The 20896-nt window shown below is 24.6% G+C and overlaps 1 protein-coding gene across 1 annotated transcript; it reads left to right on the top strand.

Moving 5' to 3' along the window:
- Window positions 1–662: 662 nt before the first annotated feature.
- LOC129961819 (syntaxin-16-like) lies at window positions 663–20742 on the top strand. Its single transcript, XM_056075398.1, has 9 exons — window positions 663–809; window positions 4625–4713; window positions 6116–6134; window positions 6284–6317; window positions 6792–6898; window positions 7520–7682; window positions 10479–10588; window positions 12640–12789; window positions 16358–20742. The coding sequence occupies exons 1-9, from the start codon at window positions 711–713 to the stop codon at window positions 16538–16540; spliced, it is 954 nt and encodes a 317-aa protein (XP_055931373.1). The 5' UTR covers window positions 663–710; the 3' UTR covers window positions 16541–20742.
- The last annotated feature ends 154 nt before the right edge of the window (window positions 20743–20896 follow it).

Here is a 20896-nt window from a genome sequence, read left to right as displayed (position 1 = left end):
TGCAACACACCAGCAGAAAGAAGTTTAGCTCCGATGGATTTAATGTGCATCATTCCCATTTACACGACGGTCCTTCGTTGGAATCGGGTCTCGAGCCTGAATCTTCGGTTCTGAAGACCAAACCTTACCACCATTCATCCGCGACTCTATTTTAGGACGGAGTTCGCAATTTTGATCCACTGTCAGATGACACGCAGAGATTTCATAGCAATTAATACGCATTAAGAGACAAAGGTCATCAAAGCCTTCCGAGGGGCCAAAAAAAAGTTGAAGGGATTGATGCCTCAAGAGATTTTGTTGGAAACGGGAGAAATAACGCCAGTCCACGTTTATTTTTTAAACGACTGTAGAAGGTAATAAAAATTAACATTTTCATAGAAGAATTAGAGCAAATTTCGTTGGGGTTTAAAATAGTAAATTATGGACAAATCCATTTAGCTTTCACAACACTTTCGAGTTGGTGCCTGCAGCAAATGAGAAAACTTTCCCAGAAAATGCGAACAATTCGATTTGTTTGAAATAAATTTCCAAATAAATGTAATTTGGTATATAATTTCTAATAAGATTCAATTTCAAGTTTAGCGAAGTTTTGTAATTTTTTTGGTATACTGTCCTTTGCAGTTAAAAATAACTGTAACCACGAAAATGATGAAAAAATCACGTCTGCTGTAGTGTTTACATTTCGTTGTGATTGTTCATGCACTTTCGGAATGGCTGCGACAATAAATGTCACTTGCAGGAATTTGACAGATGTTTTCATTTTAATGAGAAACAATTCCTTACAAAATAAAAATATTTTTTCTGATCAGGTAAAGATATAAAAATTATTGATTGAGAAAGTGATATGTTGTTTTAAATGTGTAATTTTCGACTGGGTGTAATGCGCGTTTATTTTATTCTTAAATTTTTCAATTATTTCGAATGCATGAAAATATATAAATGAAGTCCTTTGTTGTCGTGAAACCTTAGAACTTAAGCTTTATATAAATTTCAGGTTTAATACTTAATTGTGAAATTGTAGCATCATTTCTAGTAGTCGATTCTTTACGTAATATTTTTAATCAAAATGTCATCTCAGTTGTTTGTGCAATATTTTGATTAAAGAAGAAGTTAATGGGTTGTAATGTTTACAGTCCATAAACTTCTAGAAGAAATATGCATCAACACTTTTAGAAATATTAGTTGATGCTTTTTATTACATGTTATGGCTATGCATTCCTTTTCAGGTTTATAATTTTTTTGTTCCTGAAACAGAACTTCAATTATTTAAAATATTGTGCTTCGTTGTTTAGTGAAAAATATATTTTAATCACTTTTATTTAGAAAACATTTCTTAATATGCAAATTTGAGATTTGATTTCCCTAAAAAACAAAACCACACATACATGTACAAGAAGTCTGTGTAGCGAATATATGTCTTGGGTAACAAACATTCTTAAATGGATGTTAATGGAAGGTTGGAATAGAATCCTGGCACAAGTGTTTACATCATGTTATGGTGGATAATTTTGATACCATTCCCAAATAATCTTTTTGTTATTTTATTAATAAGAGTTTAAATTGACTCATATTCTGCCTGCACACATGCATATTCAGTTAGATTGTATACTGTGTGTAAAAGTAAAATATAATTTTTAAAACTTGCTATATGTTGTCATTTAATTATATATATACATATATGTAACTAATAAAAAATATTAGCATTAGGTAATTAAAACCTATTATTAAAACAATCTCAAATTAAAAATATTTTGGAAATGAAACTAAATTATTTCGGAATCAACTAAAAATTATTTGTGATTCAAACTAAAAACTAAAAAAAGAACAGAAAAAAGCACCTTTTTATCTAGAGAGCGCACATGCAGCTACTACTACAACACAGATGAATCAAGACAATAATTATAAAAACCAAGTTGCTAGGAAAAAAAGTATCAAAATTAAACCAAATAAATTTAATTTTGATACTTTTTTTCCTATTAACTTGGTTTTATTATTATTATATATATAAATATATATATAGTTTCTAACTTTTCTGATGGCATTTTTCTTACCATATGTAATGAAGATTTCTGCCAAAATCTGATATGCATGAAATTTTGTTACTGACCTTCAAATTTAGCATTTTGAATTAGTTTTTTCATTATTGCCCTATCTGTTCTAATAATAATGTATGCCTAGCTGTGCTTTTGATGCTGAGCCAGACCAATTACCAAGACTTATAGCTGAAAATTTTGCACATATGTACCTTGCAGGTAGAAATATGAACCTCGGAATGAATTTTTTAAAATTTTAAAAATTTCGCTGAATTTTGATATTTTTTTTCGATAAATGCCAAAAATATTATTGCACAAAAATGAAATTTATACTGTTTCAGAATTTGTCCTTTTAATAATTCTAATTAATTAGTCATGTGAATTTTTCTGTACTTTGGCAGTCTTTAAAGATATTTTACTTAATTTTCAAGAATAAACTACATTGTTTCCCTGAAATTTGAATCATTTTCATTTCTTCATTGAATATCTAATCGCATGGTTTTCTTCCATTGTTGCAAATTACAGAATAAAGATTTTGTTTAATATCTGTGTAGTTTACAAGACAAATTGAAAAGTGAAGTTACATTACTGCAAAAGTTATAAGGTAGAGGAACTGGATATTTAACTTTTTAATTGTAATATAATGCAATGAAACTAGTAATAAAAAGATTCACGTTAAGGAGGCCATCAAAAAATTATCTCATTTATTCAATAAACAGAATATATATGACAATTAAAATAACATGGCTTTAATGTCTCTCAGTTAGTCTGAATTATGGGAATGAAGTTATATCTGAATGAGTTAACTGATATTAAATTTAATCAGTATTCTCGGCGAACCAGCAGATCATCAGAGATTACTAGTCTTAAATTATTTCTGTGATCTTAAGCTCATAGAGATGATCTAATATATATATATATATATATATATATATATATATATATATATATATATATATATATATATATATATATGCAGTTTTATATAACGTAAAATTTTGGATAAAGAGTTAAGGGAAATGTCAGACATGTTATTCAAAAAAAAGAAAAGGGGGGTTGGAAAAGACGTTATTTGTACATAATATATATTTTCGAAACACTAATGAAAAATTCATATGTTTGGTTATTTCTTTTTTTATACACTTATTATCTTTTGTATTCAATTATTTCCTTATTAAATGAAACAAATTGTTACTCTAGCATTTGCCTGAAATATTAATGACTTGTTATTATCATATTTTCTTTCTATGCTCCATTTGTATTATTTATTTCATCTATTCTTGGAATCGTACTTATTTTGTCTGTTATGAAAAAAAGAAGAAAATTCATATATTAAAATATTCTTTTCATGTTACAGGCAAAAAAGACACCACAGGTAAAATGTTTGAGCCTTAATTTAAAATATATATATATATATATATTGATCAGATTATTAATTACTGAATAAATTTTATGTAAATCTTGTTATAAATTTTAATTCATTACATAACCTAATAATAATGGAATTTTAAAGTGGAATAAAGCAAACAATTTTTAGTTTCCTTTATACAATAAATTAATTTTTTTACTACATCAAATCTTTAGACAGCTGTTATGTTGTTCTTTCTTGTTTTTAATTTTAAAACATTAATTTTGAAATTTATTTAAACTGACATTTCCTAAATAGTATTGAATGTGAAAAGGTAACAAGATATATTCGTTATTAATTGAAACACATTTTTAATTACTAAGAAATTTATCCTATTTTTACTATTCTGTTACATTCAAAGTAAAATATAATTTTTTAAATAGAGAATGATTATATACAGAATGCTGTATATGATTATATACAGAATGCTGTCACTGCTTAGATTAAAAAAAAAAAAGGCATTGAAGTCATAAATTTTTACCACATTGTTTAGTATTTAACTACATTATGGTAGAGAATTGCTGTTTTAGCATTTAATTAATTTGGATCTTTCAAGTATATACAAATACTACAAGAAACATTTTGCAAATGTTCATAATAAAAATGAGGATATTTACTTCTAATGCAAATCTTAAAAGTGTGTTTTATAAAATGAATAAACGAGTTTATAAATGAATAAACGAGTCGGTGAAATAATGAAATGGTTCGATTTTTGCTGCATTTGGAAACATTTTTATTATATGATTATATCTAAAAATAAAATGTAATTTGTTTGATAATATTTGATATTTTATGTAATGAAATTTTATACATGCTGTTAATTCTAGTTTGAAAAGTAGCAACGAAACCTTTAATATCAGAAAGATAATTTTATAATAGGAAAAAAATTAATAATAATTTTTTTTTTGTATTACATCTTAAAGTGTTAATTTTAATGTTTTGAACTAAAAAAAAAATCTTTTAAATGTTTTAGAAAAATTGTTCGTCCCCCATTCTTAGAACATTTATGACAAATCAATAATTCAAAGTGAAATATTTGTTCTTTAGTACTCTAAACAACACACATACACTGGTTTTTTTAAACTTATTATATATGATGAAATATTAAGGATTCATATATCTCATAGTAATGATTGGTTGTGAATGTATATTTTGTTTTTATATACTTAATATTTATTTTTAGATATTAGACGACAAAGTTGCATTAGTTTCATCAAGAGAACTCGATAATGGCCATTCCTTTTCTAGATGCATTGATCTACCACCTGTTTGGTATGACTGAATTCTGATATTAGAATAAATATGAAATATTTTGTGATTTTCATGTATTAGCAATCCATTGAATTATTCCAAGATGTGTTTTTTTTTCTTAATCTGATCTTTATTTTAAGAAAGCTGTATCATTTTGTCATGTTTTTTGCTTTTCTTAGTATTCTTAATTTTATTTAAGTATTTTTAAAGCAATTAAAAATCATTAGGCAGAAGATTTTCCTTTGTTCTGTATTTTATTGACAAAAATCTTGTCTGGAATAACCTGCGATTATGGCTTAAAATTACCTTCTGAAATGTCTTCACTATATAAATAGTATAAGCATGTTTAACAATTAATTTGATAAATCTAGAATTAAAAAGATATTATTTGAAACAGAAATTAAAATATTAATGTAAAATAATAGTAATACCACTATTGGAGTATCAATTGTAAGGCAGGAAGTCAATTAAAAAGGATCTATATTGCCTAATTTCAAGTCATAATAATAAAGATATGATTTTTTTATATTGTCGGATTGAAGGAAAGTTTCATTGACTGGCTTAAAGCGATATAGAAAAAGTTTATTGACATTCACATCTTGAATATACTGCATGTATATTTAATATAACTCACAATTTTGATTCTTTGTTGCAACATGATTTTGAAGATAAATGCATAGATGAATGCTATACAATTAATTGTATTATTCCATTAGTTGCCAAATTTTTAGAGATTTTTTAAAAAAAAATCTTTGTGCCAGTATTCAATTTCTTTGTTGGTGCAGTAGCTTGATGTCGACTAGAGTCTTTTTAGTAGAATAGTACCATATTTATTTATGCATACGAGAGAGAGCATTTAACTAATTTGTAAAGGCCATTTGTTAAAGGCTGTAAAGTGGATTATTTATTTCTTTTAGGGTAGTTTTGTAATTATATTTATTACATTTCTTAATCTGTAAAGAATTTGACTTCAATTTTCTTAATTAATTAAAAAAGACTCCTATTAATGAGCATTAATTAGTTATAAATTAGCTGATATTTTTTCCTTCACTTCTCAGTATTTTACTTCCCTGAAATAAAATATAATTTCTCTGTGGTAGTACCCAAAATATGTTCAAATTTTTTAAATGTAGCTGTCTGACATCCTAAAATATATTTTTTTTTCCTATTGTATAAAATTTCTATACTTTCTATGTTTGTTATACATTTTGATTGCTGTCACTATAATGTTCATGGAAAAGCATTAATGGATTATATTTGATTAATTTTATTGATTTTAATTTTGAAATTTTTTTTCAGTCAAATATAAAATGCCCTTTTACTCATAATTCCTTGAATATACTCTTTAAAATTTATTTACATTCTAATTTATTTTTAATTTACATATATAAAACAATTTTATTGATTACAATTTTTTTTTCAGGGTGGAAGGAATCGAAGATGTAAGTTTTGACACTTTTTCTTTGGAATGTTTATTTTATTTTTTTTCTTCTTATCATAGTGCTAATAAAATATATTAATTTATTTTATATAATTATGAATTAAAATTGTCATTATGTTATTTAATAATATTATTTTTTAATACCTTCAGGTTCAGTATGAAATGAATAGAATAAGAAATAAATGTAAGTTATCATCTAATCTTTACATATGTAAATGTCCTTTTGTAATCATTAAATTTGAATTTGTTTGATTTGCATTAGAAACATTCTTATTTTTTTCATTATGATATATACATGCTCTGAACATTGGTGATAGTAAATAATTTTACATTTATTTACAATGTGCATATATATATATATATATATGATGAAAAGAAAATTTGAATAATACTTAGAAGGAAGAGGTAAATCTATCGCAGAAAGCAATATGTAATAAAAATATATATTATGGCATAATAAAAAATTAAAAATGATGCAAGAAATTAAAAGGCTTTATTGATTATATGATTATAGTAATAATAATAAATCTCAACAAATGTAGTGTTAATTCTCAAAAAATCAAATAGTTATAAATTTATTACATGATTGTTGCTTTACAATACTTTCAATTTTGTGGCTTGATTTGTCAGTTTAGTAATATTTTTACTTTTTTGTTAGTGAAAGAACTCAAAGCCCTACATGAAAAAAATGTTACTCGACCATCCCTGGATGATTCTGTCCATGAAGAAAAAGAAATTGAAAATGTATCTCAAGAAATTACTAGAGTGAGTATTCTTCTTTATGTTTATTTTGCAAATTATTATAGTCAAAAAGTATTTTAGACAGTGAGATAAATATATATCTTACTAAATTTTAAATTATTTGGAATACAATTACTATTAAGCATTGTATAACTTCAGAAAATAAGAAGTATCAGCTGTTTTTTTAATGTAGATGCATAAGATAAAAATTAGAACTATTTTAAAGATGGAAGCCTAAGGAATAACGTTAAAGAACTCTTTATAGGTTTTCTACTACTTTAGGCAATCAATTAAATTGATTGTTGGATACTAATAACTAAAGATCAGCCTAAACCACTTCCACTTAAGAGCCTATCAAAAAAAAAAAAAAAAAAAAGTAAAATTTAAAATTTTGTATAATCTATCTACAAATTTTAAGACTGATAACCTATCTACAAATTTAAAAACTTGTCACAATATTTAGTAGGTATACTGTAGGTCAAATCAGCTAGATTTGTGGATTATCATTATTTATGTGAACACAATTCTTGTCAATCTCGAAATGTATCATTATTTATGGGAAACTATAAAATTAGTATAGTATAAAAAATTTCATTATAATATTAATAGTATTCAGAATGAATGTATTATTAATTTTTTTTATAGATGTTCCATCATTGCCAAAAAATAATTCATCAAATTCGTGAAAGAAGTCATGGAACAACTTCCCAAGAATATCAAGTCAGCCAGAATGTAGTTTCTTCATTAGTTAGCTCATTACAAGAATTGTCTTCTAAGTTTCATGCAGCACAGTCAGAACACTTACGTCGTAAGTTGAAAATCAGCTTTCCTCTGCATAATTATTTTAGTACCAAATTTGGATTACTGCAGTAATGATAAAACATTATATATGGCCATTGTACATCAGTCTTAATATACATTATACATTGTAGTCCATTATACATTATACATATGTCTTAAATAAAGAAATATTTCAATTGAACATTTCTTTTCATTAATGAACTATAAACTCTGTTGTAATATAATTGCATAACTGTATAAACTATCTACTGGCATGAATTTTTGTAAAAGAAAAATAATTTTTAGGTGCAAAAATTATGTAAAAGTTAAAAATTACAATCTGAAGAGAATTTTTTTTTTCCCTCATAGAAAAAATGTAATTGAATTCAGATAAGATATAGTATTTATGACTTTATGGAAAAAATAAATGCATTTAAAAACCTTAAATTAATAGAAACAGAAATTTACAGTGCCCATACCTTACATTAAGTGAAGATATAACGATATTGAACTAAGTGCCTGATTCCTTAAAAATGTTAAATGACCTTTTTGCATGTTAGATCTTTTTATTTAAACTAATGAATGCATAAAGTACTATGTATCAGTTGGGATTTATAATTTTATGATGCATTTTACAATGTGTCTTAGAGAAATGAAAGCATTTTTCAGTGTACTTGAATAATTTGATATTTTGTTTGTAAAATATAAAATTTTTATTTTTATTTCTAATTTATAGTAAATTAAATTCAATTTTAATTTAATAATTTAAAATTTTAAAGCTGATTAAAAAATGTGAAATTTTTCTACTGAAATTTATTTGTTAACACTCTAATAGATTCTATAGCTGTAACTTTTCTAATCATACTATGTGTAGCAATGGATCTATACACTATTTCCTTTTTTTGTGTGTGTCTAACTTGAATGACTTAATTATTAGAAAATAATTTACTAATTAGGTTTTATAATTGAAGAATGTAAGTTTTAAAATTTAATAATTGAATGTTTAATTTCAAAATGAATTGTTTGCTTAGTTTTTCTTTTTTTCTATACCTTTATTCAGAAAAAAATTATGTAAGTTTAATCGTGGAATATCGAAGTCCAGCTATGTAGGAATGAAAGAAATGCATATGTACGGAAACTGTTTTTGTATTTCCAAAAAAAAAAAAAAAAAAAAAGTATATTTAAAATAAAGGATAAACATTGTTAAATGTTGTGTAGCGTTATCAAAATTATTTAAGATTAAATTAAATTTTCTTTTTTTGTTCCTAAGTTAAAAAAGAGGCAAACTTTTCCCTTTTTTTTATGTGACTAGTGAAAAAGTTATATACATTACCATCATCATAAGTGCATGTAACTTTTCTCATTTATTGTGTTTCTCCAAAAATATTTTACTTTTTGAAACTATATCTTCCGTTTGTCTTATCAAAATTCTTTTGTTTGTTGCTAATAGAACTTTTGTTGCTTCTAGTTATAACTTTTATTTCTATAAAATAGATAGATAACTGGTTAAAATCATAATTTTCATGATATAAATAATAAAATATTAATTGAATAAATAATTGAAATAAAATAAAAATATTACAAAACAAATAAAAATTTGCATAAACTAATGAGGTGTCATTTGTATTTGTCTGCTAGTTTTCACACGACATTACCTGATGTCACAACACTTCATTTTTTGATGTTATCCTAGGACTTGCCAGAGAGAGAGAGAGAGAAAAATGTTTTAGTATATGTGTTTAAATGTGTTATGAGATGTTTTAAAACATGAAAATAATTATTAATATTCTTTAAGAAACTGCACTGCCCCAAATTGTCCATGTTTTATTCCAAATCAGTGTTTCTAAAGTAATGGTTGCATGCATAAACTCTAAAACTTGCCTAAACTTCTGAATTTTTAGTACTCTGCATGGTATTATTCAAATACCTTCATAAGTGTATGATAATTCATTAGCCCTAGGTCAAAACAGAGGAACACAAGAATATTAAAAGATAAATTAGTGGTAAAATTGGTAAATTGCCAAACATCCCTCATTTACAATTAAACATTTTACTGATTGTGACAAGATACAACTTTGCTTGTAAAGGAATAATCAGTCTTAAAAGGTTTCAGCTTATTCCTTTTTTGTACATAAATTTACATGCTCCTAAAATCAATCTGTGTGTGAGAAAAAATAACACAATGAGTGCATGAACTCACTGGAATCTACAGTGATGTGACAAAATGAAACAGGCATTTTTTACATAGTGCTTCACGGTCAGATGAAATCCATTTCTGTTTGGTATATAAAGTCATGTGTCCTATGTGAACAAGAAAGACTGTTATTTGATGAGTAAGAACACAGAAAACCAATAGAGTAATTACTGATTGCTGAGATGAAATGCAAATAGCTGTTTAAATTAAATACATATTTAATAATACATATAAGTAATCAATAATAATGCATATTTTTTTCTTCTGGAAAGCCAAAAGTTCTGAAATTAAGTATGGTTCTATACAAAGCCTGTTTGGTCACACATCTATAGAAATATAAATTCAATCAGATCTCTGAAAGTTTTCTAGAGAAAAGTAATTGGAGCACATACAACTAAACTGCATCTCAGAAAATAAACTGCTTACTGAAGCACTTCACCTGCTATCATTGAATGCAAATAAGACTTTTCTGATATCATATATATCAATATTGAGGTTGCAGAAATTTTCAGTTTCTTTTTGTTTCTGTTAATAAAAACTGGGAAACAAATCATTGCTTAGTGATGATAATAATTATTTTAGAATATTGTTTCATTTAGATGTAACTTATTAATATTTTGTTTGTTTTAGAACTGAGATCTAGGGAGGAGAAATCTCAACAATTCTTCAACACCACTTATGTATCAAAAAACAATGACAGTTCAATGTTTGATTCATTGCAAGATGACACCTTTACTCAAGTATATAAAGTTTCTCTGTAAAATAATAATTTTGTTTTCAGATATTAAATTTGCATTGTGTGTCATTTTTATACCTTAATATATTATTTTTAGTATAGAGTATTTTAAATTCAGTAAAGATTTATGACTTAATCAAATTTGATTTCATGACATGATGTATTTACTGGGGGGCTCCACAGATATGGAGAGGAGAAATTGCCATTTAATAAGCATTTTTTTTTTATTCTCCATTCGGCACTGAAATGATGTGGAGCTCGATGTCAAGTAATATCCCCTTTGTGGATGGGGACATATGGGCTTCACCATAATGGGGACCATTTTGTGTATGCCATTGTGCCTGCTTATCTTCAGATTACCTTGAATGCAGATTTGCATGGCAGGAGTAGCTTGATTCTAGTTCACGGCATGATGATTTATAAACTATATTTAAGCATGTAGCCAAATTTTTTCTTTATTTTATGTGTCAGTTAACTGCTTTTATGGGCATTATTAAAAATTTTGATTTTTTTTTTCTTGTGCAATGAAAATTTGATTTGGAAAGATATTTAAAAAGATAAAACATGTATAATGCTTTAAAGGAATTTTTACTCTGTTCTTTTATGAAATCTCATATAAATGTATGATTTAAAAATTTTTAATATTATTTAATATGCATTATAAAGCATTCAGAAATTTAACTATAGAACAAATTTGAATGGAAGCAAAATTTTCTTTTTATTTATGAACTTGAATGTAATGCCTTTAAAATCCTGATACATAATTGATAAAATATGGTGAAAACTGTGGGTACAAATACTATAAAGAATTTATTATACTATTTTGAATGTCAGTTTTTAGTTTAGTCATGAGACATTAATGACTAATTAAAAAATGAAATAAACTTTATAATTTGCTTATGCATTGATCTACTTTTTAGTTAATTATTTTGAAGTATACTAAAATGTGGTTATCAGAATGGATAATAAATGTACTGGAACTAAAAGAAACAATTATCCTTGCATTTATTATATGACCTAAAAAAAATATATTAGATATTTTGATGTAGTATTGTATAAATGTGAAACATGCTGGTGAAAATAAATAAAAAATTTTATTTGTATTTTGATAGTTAAAAATTCAGTTATATGTTTCATGCCAGTAACTCTTTTAATCTAAAATTCATAATTTTGCATATCAGGATTTCTTAAACTATAAGATATTATCACTAGTGTGCAGAAATACATTAAATCGTGGAATTTCTGAAATTTAGTGTTTATCTTTTGGATTCTTCAAAATTTATTAGCAAAAGTAATAATAAAATGAGTTTCATAAAAATTTTGTAATTTAATATTGAAAATTGCATTGCATTTTATTATGAATAATTGTTTCTGTATATTATTATTTATTTTTCAACTTTGAGCCTTAATAAAAAATGTTTGATGTGAATGGAGAGAGGGGATAGAATTTTTTCTCTGCCTATAAAGAATCTATGAATGGAAAAAATTAAAAAAAATTTTGTATAATATTATAAAAAATATATTGTAAAAATAGTATTGTAAAAAAATAGTACTGTAAAAAAATGGTATTGTATAAAAATAGTATTGTAAAAATAGTATTTTTTTTGTTTTTTTTTTTGTTATGATTTATTTGAAATTTTATTCATTGTATAATTTTAGTAAATTGAATAATTTTAATGTAACATTATTCTGTCCCTTTTTTTATTAGTGTAACTTCTATTTTTGTATGTTTATATTATATTTTGTTTATTATCATAATACATAAAAATTAGAAAGTATTAAATCCTGTTGGCAAGAATGAAAGTTCTACATTATTCCTCATTTATGTAAATTAAATCTTTTTCTTCAGTAAATTACATTAATACATTTGCGAAAGAATGATAAGCACTTTCCCATTTTTCAGAATTAGTAGTGCATTCATTCCAGACTATTTTTATGATTAATGTTTCTATGAATTCTGGAAATGGTAATTTATTTATATAGTTTTTTTTTCTTTTGTGTCAATTTCTATTTCATTTAATTGATTTTACTCATGGAAGACTATTTTTCTTCCAGAGTTTTTTGAGTGCTGGCGATCAACAATTAATGATTGAAAGTAACACCTCAATGGTTGAACAAAGAGAACGAGAAATTAAGCAGATAGTGAAGTCTATAGCTGAGTTGAATGATATTTTCAAAGACTTAGCTTGTATGGTTGCAGATCAGGTAATTTGTGATAAAAATATTTATTTAGTATCTGTAATATTGATTGCAGAAGAAATATACAAGTTCAAGATGCTAAGAAACTAAATGTTTGAAATTTTGTTTTATGTGTAATGTACATGTTTTGTTTACATGTATTTGAATACGTACATTTAGTAAGTCTTTTATACATTTATTACACACATTTGAAATAGTTACAGACACTAGGAGTGAAAGTCTTTTATACATTTATTACACACATTTGAAATAGTTACAGACACTAGGAGTGAAGTTTAAGACAAAGTGTGAGCAAATTACTTGCCTTTATTGAACACTTGGGAAAAATACAAAAATTTACTTCTGTTTCTGTAAAAAAAATATGGATAAAAACGAGCGAACAATAATAATAAAAAAATGTTTGTTTTAAAAATAAGTGCAATGAAGATTTTTAATTGCAAAATTTACAATGTTCAATTCCTTTTATAACTATAAAATTGTTATTTTCTCACGCTGTCTCCAATTTTAGTTTATATTTAGAGAATGGGATACAAATTTTCCTTGAGAGAAAATATGTTATATGCATAGTTTTAGTTCTTATGTACACTCATATAGTCAGATTATTCTTATTGATCAAGCTTAAGGTCTGATTCTAAAGAAAAAAGGGCAATATAATAGAATTTATCAATAATTTTCTAATAAAATATTAAAATTTCAACTAAATCGAAATCAAAACTGAACAGTGGGAGTATGATACTCACAACTTTTTCATATATCTAGGCAATATAAAATCTTCTTTTTGGTCTCCAGATAAGAGTCTGCACCTCTTGAATGTCATGTAGATGGGGATGAAAACAACATAAGTGTAAACTCATAAGTCTTGGTAAAGTCTGCAGTAAGAGTGTCCTTAACCTCCATGTGGAGTGATGCATTTTATTGTATTTTGTGCTTCGTGGTGATGGAAGAAAGTTGTATAAATTTTGAGACATCTTTATTTGCATGATTGGATCTGAATTTTAATGCAGATTTACAATATTTGGTCGCATATAATATCATTAATATAGGTCATTGTATTTTTTTATTAACATACCCATAAAAAGACAGGGTTCCTTGAGATGTATTTTATCTAGAATTTGATAGAAATGTACATTATGTACTAGAATTAGTTATCAAATTCTGTACCTGTAGCTCAGGCATTCTTAGTTATACTCACAGACAAAAAAAAAAAAAAAAAATATAATTCCAAAAATATTTTTTGGTCTTAAGGTCTTTGGTCTAAAGCATGAAGATTCACCAAGATCTCAAGTTCAGTTTGTTTTGATGATTTCAATACTTTCTGTTGTGAAACGTTGTATTCAATTACAAGAGTACTTTGATACTTAAAATATTACACAACATTATTTTTTAATTGCTTTTATTGGTTAGATACATCAATACTTCTATCCTCAGTGATTCAAGTGAATTAATTTTTTAAGGCCATGAATTCATTTGATAATTTTATTAAAACTTTATTGGTTTTATTGCATTCTATGAAAAAAACAATAAAGATGTCTAATTAAAAAAAAATGTTCAAACGCTTTAATAAAAGTTTTTTAATTATCACTTTATTTATTAATATCACTTGCTGTTTATTTATTAATTATATATCATTTATTAAAACTATCAACTATACAAATGAAATTCTGTTATTTTTATTTTAAATATTAGCATTTTCTTTTTTTGCTGCACCCATTTATAGATCTATTTATTTTAATCCAAAACTTAAATAAATTGAATTTTTAATCTAATCCTATTGTTTTAAATGTATCCTATTTCCATGTATGTAGTTGTGGATTATTGTAATTGTCAGTTCCTCTATAGTTATAAATTCCACTATGTTTATTTAATTCATAAAATACAATTAAACCTGTAGAGTATTCCATTTATAATGTACAAGATACTGTATATGCATGTATAATTTTGAATTATCATTAATTAATCAGAATATCAGAATCAAATTGTTCTGAATTCCTCATTAGGAACTCCTCACTGGATTATTTTGATAACATTTAATTTTTAAGCAGTTCTATTGAATTCTTTAGAATAAATATCTAGAAAAACCTGAAAGTCTTATTATTCACATTGTTGCATTCATTGTGATAGGAAAGGAATTTTAAGTGGCTTTGGGACTTTTTATTTAATTAACACATTGAGATACATTAAAATATTTTAAATTCATATTTTTAAAAAAATGCGCAAACTATTATTCTATTGATCATTTTTATTTTCTCATATACAAAGAGGCAAAATTGTAATTGTCAAGAAATTTGACCTTGAGGTTTTAAGGAATTTTCATTCTTTAGACCTCCCTGAGCCCAAAAAAACGCTGATATTTTATATGCTGTCTTTATAACAAATTGTTTTGTCAATTTCTGTTTTCTTTTTTAATGGAATCTGTTTGGTGTCGGTCTGTTTTAAAGAAAAATTTTTCTTATTTATGTTTTAACATTATTATTAAAATAATTATTATGATTTATTATAATTATTTTATTTAACATAATTATTAAAATTATTATTAATTATTAAAGGAATATTTAAAATACTTTTTCTTTCTTTCTTTCTTTCTTTTTTTTTGTGCTTATTGTCTACTCATATATTTTATTTATCTGTACATATAAATTATTGAAAATTGATTTATTAAAATTTTTATAACCTAAAAATAAACGATTCATTTAAAAAAATCGTAAAGGGAACCAGGTGTGTAACCATTAATAACTTTGTTCTATGGCAGTATTTTTACACCGTGAGTTGAAAATTCATTGCAGGATATATCTTTTTAACTCATGTGAAATCTTCTATATAAATTATGTGTTTCAACACCATGTGATGTGTAAGACCTTTTTGATTTTAAGCCTTTAAGTGAAAGAAGTTGTTTCTTTATTATTTTTTTAAAAATTTGTTGATTGGATTCTATAGGAGAAATTATTGTACTGTGTTATTTTTGTGGTCTAGAATGCTTTAATTGGAATATTTTAGTAGAATATATGGGAATTGAAAAACTATGGTATCAATTTAGATTCAATTATGAGATTTGATTTAATTTACATTTGAACATTTGTTTAGATATTTTTTTTATGTATGATTTTTTTTCTTCTTCATATATTCAAATATCTATTATATTATGCTATGAGTGTCAACTTGAATATTTCATGAATATTTTGAATTGAATATAAAGATAGTAAGTTATTGCTCCTTTCAAAAAAAAAAAAAAAAAAAAAAGAGTAATTCATTGCAATTTTGGAAAATAGTTAAGAATTTTTTTCTTTTGTGTTTGTAAGTATTACTTAAATTCTAGTCAATATTTTTTACAATTTAGTTATTTACACTGTTTTTTTAATAGTCTGTTTATTTTTCAATCTGCTACCATCAAATTATGTTTCTATGAAAAGATCTATGTTCTTGTTAATAATTTTTCATTGTGAGGATTCTGTACTTACATATAAAATATTTATTGTACTCCTTGTATAATCCTGAAATTGAAATTATTATAATAATTGAACTGTGATTATGCAAATTCAATTTTTTCATTAAATTTCTAAAACTTTTTTTTTAATAGGGAACTGTTCTTGATAGAATTGACTATAATTTAGAGCAAGTTCAAACTCAAGTATCTTCAGGTTTACAGCAACTACAAAAAGCTCAAACATACCATAAAAAGAATAGGAAAATAGTTTGGATTCTGTTTTTGGCTGCTTGTGCTGTTGTATTAATAATTATGCTTGTAATATTTAAACTGTGATTTATATATTTAATGTTTCTCTGGGAAATATGATTTTGTACATAATGTGTTATAAATACCAGCTTGTTTGACGACAAGCTGCTGGTTCATTTAAGGTTCTTTTCTTCTGCACTTTGGGCAGGTTGTACAAAAACTTTTTATTTATTGATGATTTTTAACTATTTAATATAAAGCATTTTTTGCCCATCTTATGGTTGAAGATATTTTATAAATTAATATACTTTTACAATTTTATTTTCTTGATATAAGAAGCTAATGGTGTAATAGATTTTTTTTTTTTTAATTTAAATTCTTTGAGAGTGTGCTAATTTTTATCTTTTGTTGTCTTTCAAACCATGTCTCCCATTTTTTGAGGTTTCTAGTATTTACTGGAGCTATTAATTAGCTTTATATTAATTTGATTCTCTATGAAAAACATTACTTTATTAAGTAAAAGAAAAAAGAATTTTCTGTAAGAAGCTTTATATGCTTGTAAACTAAAAATGAAAGCTAGCTTTTCTTTTTTTAAAATCATTTAACTAATGTTTTCCGTTTAAAACATAATAAAAAGAGAATGTCAGTAGAAAAACTTAATTTTTAAAAAAAGTCTTAAATAATGATTAAATTGTAATCTCTTTGTGTTAGTAATGAATAAATTTACAGTTAATTGTAAAATTAACTATTGTATTAACTTAATTGTAAAATTAACTATAAATGTTAATTTGATAAAGTAATAATTATTTAACATTAAAATCTTGTAGTGAATATTTTTATTTTGTATAAACTTTTAAACTCTTATTTTCCTAGTATTGTGTAATATGTAGCTTATATTTGCTCTTTGTGAAGACTTGTGGATCAAAAGGTATATCTGGATAAAATTATCTTGAAGAATGTAAATAGAATTATACTAACATCTATGGCATTTAAGGTACTAAGTAGGGTTTAAAGTAGCCCATTTTTCTTTATGCTTTTCAAAATAATATTAATCAAAATTCTTATGTTTTTCAATGAGTATTAGTATTATTATATTAAAATTATTTCTTTAGTATAGTTTTAAAGTATAATTTGTGCATTCCTTTCTTTGAGCTTCTCATGTTGTGATAGCCTGCAAATGTGTTATTTAGCAAAATAATTAAACTGAAAGATAACATAGGTACTTTTATTGTTTTAATCAGAATTCAGCTAAATTTATAAATTTGGAAATCGTTTCTTTACTACTTTCTTAAACATATATGCAAACAATTTTGGAAGTAATTGGAATACTTGTTACTATGTCTAGGTTTTAGAAATTGTTCTTATTTATCTTTGTTGATGGAAGATATTCATACTCTTATTAGAATGAGTTCACACATTTCCTGTACATATTTAAAATTCCCTTTTTCCATTTTTTTTATTCTCAAAATTATAATCTTATATTCTTTATATTAAAATATTGATCATTGTCTTGATTTTGTTTGCTTTCCTAATTATTATCTTTATTTTATCCTATTTTAATTCCTATATTGTAAGTCTATTTCAGTGAAGGAGCATTGAATTCTTTCATATTTTAAATACTATAAAACTACTTCCTTTGATTACAGATTCAACATTGTTATAGTACTAAGTTCATTTTAACTATATACTTTTATACATAGACTAATTTTAACATATTTACTTTATTCATCTAATTTGTTATTTTTAATAAACTCCATGGTTTATTGAGTAGCATTTAATATTTAATATGTAAAGAAATTCTTTCATAAAACTATTTGGTTTATCGTACATTACTTAAATATAAACTTCAATTAAGAGGATTATAAACTTTGATATTTTTCAATCACTTTAAAGAAAGGTTAATGAAAGTGATTTAAATTCATTGATAGTGTGTTTAGAATAGTTTTTGAACTTGTAAATATGCAAAGGATTTTTTATTCCATTTGAACTTTTATTTTTTTGTTATTTATATTTTGTACAATTCTTGTTATTCCTTATTTAATTTTGCAAAATGCATATTACTTATGTCAATTATTTAAGACTTAGATAAGAAAGGAAGTGAATAGTTTTAGAAATTTCTTCTATCACCATGCAAAAAAGTAAAATGAAAAAACAGTAAAGAACTTTCACTTTAAAAAAGTAAAATGAAACAAACGAACAGTGCCAAAATTTCTTTTGTAGTAACAGGAGTTAAATGTGTAACAGATTTCTAGATTAGAAATGTATATAAATCTGTTTAGTTTGTAGTTATGCACTTTTTAATAAGTTGTACTTTAGAGTATTTGGACCATTTAGTGTTACCATTTAAGTTACCTTTTTTATACATAAAAAGATAGCATGCTCATAAAAAAATAAAGCAAAAGTATGTATTAGAATAAATTCAATATTTTGTTTCTGTTGCTTTATTGGACAGTAAAAAGAAAATGTTTTATATTCAATGTATTTTGAACAAATATTTTATGGTGCATCTGGATTGAAATGTCATTGGTGCTCGAAAATGTAACAATAAATCTCTTCAGTGTTCATTGCAATTTTTCATTATGATGTTTGGATAATTAAGATGATTTAGTTCATAGTTTTTAAGAAATCCTTATGGATCAAATAATTTTTTCAAAATTTATTTCTGGCTGCCAATATTATTTAACTGTTTCAGAATGTGATTATCTCATAATTATATGCAACTGTAATGCAACATTCTAGAGAAATTATTTTGTTTGATACACATGTTCCTAAATGTCAATTTCATAGTTTCATGAATAAAAGGTGGCTAAAATGTCAATAATTCAAAAATATGATAGTGTCACAAAAGATGTTTGATCGTGAATATTATAGTTTTGAAATTTTCATTTGCAGCTAATTCTTTTTTTTTTTTTTTGCATAAGGTTTTTAAGTATTAACTATCGATTAGGCAGCATGACCTGAATCATTTAATACAATTTATTTTCATAGCATTGCAAATCTGTGTTTTATGAACTCCTATATTTTTCATTTCGACTTTAATAAATTTAATTAAGCATATTTTAAAATAGCCTAAACTTTTCTATGATCCCTATTTAAAGAAAATGAACACTATTTGTGAGATAAATGAATAAATTAAATGTAAATTTTTTTTTTCAAATTAAGTATGTTATTTGATTGCAGTATTCACTTAGAAAGGATTTAAGCATTGAACTTGTAAAATGAACTACTAATATTGATAAATATTGAGGAAATTTATATATATTTTATTGCTTTGTCATTGCATTTTAAGTTGATATAAAACTTTTAGTTTTATAATTGAAGACTAAAGGTGGTAAATGACAAATGTGAAAATGTTATGAAATTGCAACAAATCAAAATGATCGCTAAAAATAGTTTTTACTGCTCATGGGGATATAGCGTTTTCTTTTACTTTTTCAGACTATTTTAATGGCTGCCAGATACTTTTCACATTTATCATTTTATAAATTATTGTTCAGTTGATTCAGTTATGTAAAAAACTTTTTTTTTTTTTGCATTGTTTACCACTGCTAGTTTTCAATATGTTTGATGTGATCTGTAGTTTTTGAATCAAAGTAACCCTTTGTTCATTTTGTGGCACATAGAGAAATTTTTGTTTTTTGTCTTGTTTTTATTCAAATATCCCTTGATAAAAAAGAAAAAAAAATCGTTAGAATGATAAAATTACGTTTGTATAAAATGAAATTGATTGCCTAAGTTTTTGCAGTGCTTTTATCATTATGTTTACTAGTAATACCTTAGCATGTTGTAATAAAATATTTTTAAAAATGCCTAAAATTTCGAAATAAATTGAAAATGTATTTTCCAAATATATATGTGATGTAAAGTGATTTATTGTATCATAAAAATAATTACTTTTACTATGAAATTAAATGTTCACTGAGTTAGAGCTTATTTTATTTTAACAAACATTTGAAAAAAAAAAAGTCTAAGAATGTATATTGATTTCTTTATTGAATTATGAAAAAATATGCATCTGCAAAAGAAAGATTACTGTTTCCTGCCATATAATGTTGAAGATTTGCTGTAGATGAATTTACAAGTTAAAACTATATGTATTTGATACAAGAAATTATTTAAAAACACTGTTCAGTGTAAATTGACAACTTTGTAAGAAATGAATCCATTGTTTTAAAATTGTCTGCCTTTGTCTGTGATTATAAAGTTTTATGTAAAATGTGATTTGTAAAACTGTTCTATATAATTCTAATGTCTAAATATTCTAACTGAAATAAAAGATACTTTATTTACATGGCTGAGTTTTTTTTAAAATGTATTTACTGGTAAGAAGCAAAAAGTTTTAATCTCTTTACCTAGGTAATGGGTATTTCAATGTTAATCTTATGGACTGGTCTGAAAGAAACTGTAAATAATTATAAAATATAGTTTTGTAAAATACACTTC

The sequence above is a fragment of the Argiope bruennichi genome, chromosome 2 (assembly GCF_947563725.1).
Source record: "Argiope bruennichi chromosome 2, qqArgBrue1.1, whole genome shotgun sequence".
NCBI lineage: Eukaryota > Metazoa > Arthropoda > Arachnida > Araneae > Araneidae > Argiope > Argiope bruennichi.
This window is presented reverse-complemented; position numbering and strand designations above follow the sequence as displayed.